Source organism: Nansenia antarctica (genome assembly GCF_963989245.1).
Source record: "Nansenia antarctica genome assembly, chromosome: 5".
NCBI classification, from domain to species: Eukaryota; Metazoa; Chordata; class Actinopteri; order Argentiniformes; family Microstomatidae; genus Nansenia; species Nansenia antarctica.
The window spans coordinates 69050273-69055272 of NC_137690.1; the positions used below are offsets into that span (position 1 = coordinate 69050273).

Genomic DNA, 5000 nt, shown 5'->3' on the forward strand with positions numbered 1-5000 from the left:
TTGGTCTTTTCTGTTGTGTGCATTTGCTTTATGCAATTGTGCGTGTGTGTGTGTCTGTATGTGTGTGTGTCTCTGTATGTATGTGTGTGTGTGTGTGTGTGTGTGTGTGTGCGTGCCTGTGTGTGTGTGTCTTTGCTCCATGATGTTGTGTGCATTGTTGCTATTGTGTGTCCTTACTGCAAGAGCGGGCTCTGTGTGTGTCATGTGTGTGTGTGTGTGTGTGTGTGTGTGTGTGTGTGTGTCTGTGTGTGTGTGTGTGTGTGTGTGTGTGTGTCTGTGTCTGTGTCTGTGTGTGTCTGTGTGTGTCTAGGTGTCTGTGTCTGTGTGTGTCTGTGTCTGTGTGTGTGTGTGTGTGTCTCTCTCTGTGTGTGTGTGTGTGTGTGTGTGTGTGTGTGTGTGTGTGTGTGTGTGCTGCTGCTCCTCACACAAAAACAGCGGGGTGCTGAGAGTGGTGGGGTGTTATCTCCAGAGCTGTCACTCCCTCTGTCCGTCCCCCCCCCCCCCCCCCCCCCCTCCTCTGGGGGAGGCTAGAGACCCTGGCGGGGGGAAGGGCTCCAAGCCTTCAACACCACTTCCTGTGTACAGACACAGAGAGAGAGAGAGAGAGAGAGAGAGACCAGTTACAGAAATAACACCAAACACACACTGACTCCCTCGTCACCAGGGACAACTGGCCACGGCCAACCTAAACACTGGGGGGGGGCCGCGGACCACATGGACCATGTCGACAATTCTCCCTGTTCTCTCCCTGTGTGTGTGTGTCTGTGTGTGAGTGTGAGTGTGAGTGTGCGTCTGTGAGTGTGCGGTGTGTGCGCATGCGTGTGTCTGTGTGTGTGGTCTGCACGCACGCGTGTGAGTGTGTGTGAAGTGGCCTTCCCGTCTCCGAAGAAGAACCAGTGGTTTTGTTTTGCTCATTTAGGTTTGGGGTCAGGGGATAGGTTTTAATTTAAATGTGGCGCTGCAGTGTTCCTCAGTGTTCCTCAGCTGCAGTGTTCCTCAGTGTTCCTCAGTGTTCCTCAGTGTTCCTCAGTGTTCCTCAGCGAGGGTTCAGATCGATGGCTTCAGACGCTGGGAGTCATTCTTTTTTGGGGAAAGATGAAAGTGTGTGGAGGAGCACACGCACACACACACACACACACACACACACACACAGACACAGCCTGTGGATCCGGGGTTTTAATTAGTGTTGTGTGTCTTTTTGCACCGCTGCAAATTAGCCTCCCTCCTCCGTCTGAGGAGCTCTCTGCTGCCGGGGAAGATAAATACAAGTGTTGTGTGCGTGTGCGTGTGTGTGTGTGTGTGTGTGTGTGTGTCTGCCTGAGTGTGTGCGTGTGTTTGTGTGTGTGCGTGTGTGTGTGTGCGCGTGTGTGCCTGTGTATGTGTGTGCTTGCGTGCGTGCATGTGTGTGTGTCTGTGTTCTTCCTGGTGTTAAAGAAACGACTCCAAATGGAACAGAACATGAAACTCCATCCTCCGACCCTAACATGACCCCTCTCTCTCTCCCCCTCCCCCCCTCCTCCCCCCCAGGTATGCCCAGGTTCACCAGCCTGCCGGTGGCCCCCCCCAGCGTGCGGCCGGGGGACAGCCAGGTGCTGCTCTGCGAGGTCAACCCGGACCTGGTCCCCTTCACCCGCTGGGAGAAGGAGCGTGTGCCCCTGGACCTGGGGGGCGGCGGGGGGGTGGGGGGTGCCAGGCTGGCCCTGCTGCCCAGCGGGGCCCTGGTGGTCAGCAACGCCTCGGAGGGCGACGCGGGCCTCTACCGCTGCCTGGTGGAGAACGCCGGGCCGGCCAAGGCCAGCGAGGAGACCCAGCTCCAGGTCATACCAGGTACGGGACCGCCTTTAAAAAATATATATATATATATTGGTTACAACAATCGTCATTACATTCAACATATCACAATCAACTCAGTCCCTATGACCAAAGTCTTTTTAAGTAAAGTAAAGACAAAAAAAAAAAAAAGCGAGTGAACTTGGGGAGCTTTCATCTTACATATGACAGATTAGAATAGAAAATTATTTGGAAATAGAGAAAATAAACAAAATTACATGTTCTTTTAACAGTTCAACAGAAATCTGACCTTACAGGTTTAACATATTCCGTCCATTTCGTCCAGATCCGCTAGAATTTTTCTACCTGAATTCTAAGGGACGGACCACCTTTTTATTATTATTATTATTATTATTAATAATAATCCTTTATTTAACCAGGGTAGTCATATTGAGACAGTAGCCTCTTTTTCAAATGAGCCCTGGCCAAGAAAAGCAGCACTTAATTAAAAAAAGACACCACATACATACAGTATAAAAACATCCAATATACAACATAAAATAACAACAAACAAGCAACAGAAACAGTGAGCAGACACAGGCTATAAAAGATAACCTAATTACATTCGCATGTATGCTTCAAAGTCTCTGTAACCTTCTCCAGTCTCAGCCTGGTTGACCGTGATAACGCTGTTAGCCCCGTGGTGACAGTCCAGCTACGCCAGCTCAGCGGCCTTAGCGGTTAGAGTGTCCTGCCCTGAGGTTAGGAGGTTGGGAGGTCATGAGTTCGATCCCCCTGCCCGAGTCGTACCAAAGACTATAAAAATGGTACCCGATGCCTCCCTGCTTGGCACTCAGCATTAAGGGTTGGATTGGGGGGGTACGACCCTGCGACATACCAGCATACTTGTACATCAAGCCGCCTCACGCTTCGGAAACAGGAGATAGGCTCCCCTAAGGGCCGTTCGAGAGAGAACCATCGGTTCTCAAGGCTACTTACTCCTTACGAGGTCATAGTCATGACCAGAGGTCATGTGCAGTATACATTTGACTTAATTCAGGCCATGTGCTCCGTATGACGACCTTTAATATATGTTTCAGAAATTCGATTTTTGTTTCATTTGTCAAATTCAAAATGATGACGCTTCGTAAAAGACAAATAAGAAGAGTACATCACAAGATACATGTGAACTACATGAAACAGTTGCATTGCATACATTTATGTGGTTTATATTATTGCTATTGTGTGTTTTATTGATTACTATTGTTCTATTATTGTTTTTATGCTGTGTGGATATGTTAAAGCACTTTGAGCTGCAACGTTTGCAGGAAAAGTGCTATACAAATAAAGGTTGTTATGTTGTTATAGTCAAACAACACTCCACATCAACCGTGGGCCTAGAGGAAGAACACATGGGGACGTCTGGGGAGAGGGAGAGGGGGAAGGAGAGGGAGAGGGAGGGAGATAAAGGGAGAGTGGGAGAGAGAGAGAGAGAGAGGGAGGAGCAAGGGGGAGAGGGAGGGAGAGAGTTGGAGAGACAGAGAGACAGAGAGAGAGAGAAAGAGACAGAGAAAAGAGAGAGAAAGAGACAGAGAAAAGGAGAGAGACAGTGAGACAGACAGAGAGAGAGAAAAGGGGAGAGAGAGTGAGAACAGGCCCAGTAATTCAATCGTTAGCAGAGGGGGGGGGGGGGGGGGGGGGTCTGAATTCCTTGGTGTCAGTGGTTCACCCCCAGATCTTTATTTCCAGGACTTGTTAAGAGCTGGGATCTGAGAGCACAGAGAGAGAGATATTAGAGACCGTAAATCAGCCTTCAACAAGAGCCAGCTGCAGCGTTGATCTCTCTCAGGTCGTCTGTGCCGTAAAAGACTCAACACCAACCTCCACAACGCCTCGCGATGTCATTTCATCGCCGATCGAAAAGACGCCTCAGAAAGAACAAAAGGGCTTTTTTCTTTCATGTCATTTTCTGAGACGCCACCGGAAAATAATAGTCCTCGAAAACAATTGCTTTTCAGTCAATCCAGGAAGTGAATTGAGAGGCTGTGTGTGTGTGAGGACTGAAAGTACTGTGTTATTGGTTTCATTCTTGTTTGTTGTCCTTACCTTTGTGTTCCTGTCTTACTGAGTCACCGTTTTGAGGTGTGAGGTACAATGCAGTATTCATTTGTTTAAGTGATTTAAAGTCTTTTATTTACATTCTGTGGTTTCACTGTGGTTTCAATGTTTAACTTGTTTGCAGTGTTGCAACATTTAAATGGGAAAAAAATATATAGAATATATTTTCTATATTGAATATATATATATATATACCCCCCCAAAAATAAAATAATAATAAGTGACTCAAAGTTCATCCAGCTGACCTTTCTTGATGGTCAACAGGGGTGTCGTCTATTTGACTGCCCCATATCAGGTCTCAGGGAGGGGTGTGTGGGTGTGTGTGTGTGGGCGGGGGGGTATGGGCTGGTGGTATGTAGGGGGTTTGTTTGAAGTGATGACTGATGATGACACGTGTTAACCAGGAGGTCACGTCTCTTGTTTTCCCCCAGAAACCGGAGAGGACAGGAAGTTGGAGTTCCTGGTGCAGCCGTTTCCTGTCAGCGTAGCGGCGGGGGCCGGGGTGCTGCTGCCCTGCGTGGTGACGGGGTTCCCCAGCCCCTCCGTCAGGTGGATGCTGGGAGACAAGATGGTGGAGGAGAGGTACGTCTGCACCGCCTCATCAAATGATAATAATAATAATAATAATAATAACTTAAATTTATATAGCGCCTTTCACAGACCCAAGGTCGCTTTACAAGGGAATGGGACAAACAGAACAGAGCCAGAGAGACAAACACACAAAACAAGAAACATCGAAACAGCTACTACAGGTTGAAAGCAGTGGTGAAAAGGTGGGTTTTAAGGGCAGCTTTGAATATGTCCAGGGTTGGAGAGTCGCGGATATCCTTGGGTAGAGAGTTCCAGAGGGCGGGGGGGCTGCCTGCCACACTGAAGGCTCTGTACCCAAAGGTCCGGAGTTTGGCGCTGGGTTGGATGAGGAGGCCCTGGTTCTGGATGGGGTGTAGTGGTAGAGGAGATCGGAGAGGTACTGGGGGGCCAGGCCGTGGAGGGATCGAAGCGCGTTATTATCTCTTTCTGGCGAGACTCGTGGGAAGGATTCTATCTGCGTTTCCTGGCCCGTTGCACCATATCCCCTCCATCCCAACCGCAGCCGTAAAAGTGTCAATCAA

General features: G+C 49.0%; 1 protein-coding gene across 1 annotated transcript in view; it reads left to right on the top strand.

Moving 5' to 3' along the window:
• neo1a (neogenin 1a) overlaps positions 1–5000 on the top strand; it is a gene marked incomplete at both ends in the record, with an annotated part of 183924 nt that overhangs the window by 107678 nt on the left and 71246 nt on the right. Inside the window, 2 exons of the mRNA XM_080531889.1 lie at positions 1528–1827; positions 4320–4470. Coding sequence (XP_080388015.1) covers positions 1528–1827; positions 4320–4470 — 451 coding nt within the window. The remainder of the gene's footprint in view (positions 1–1527; positions 1828–4319; positions 4471–5000) is intronic.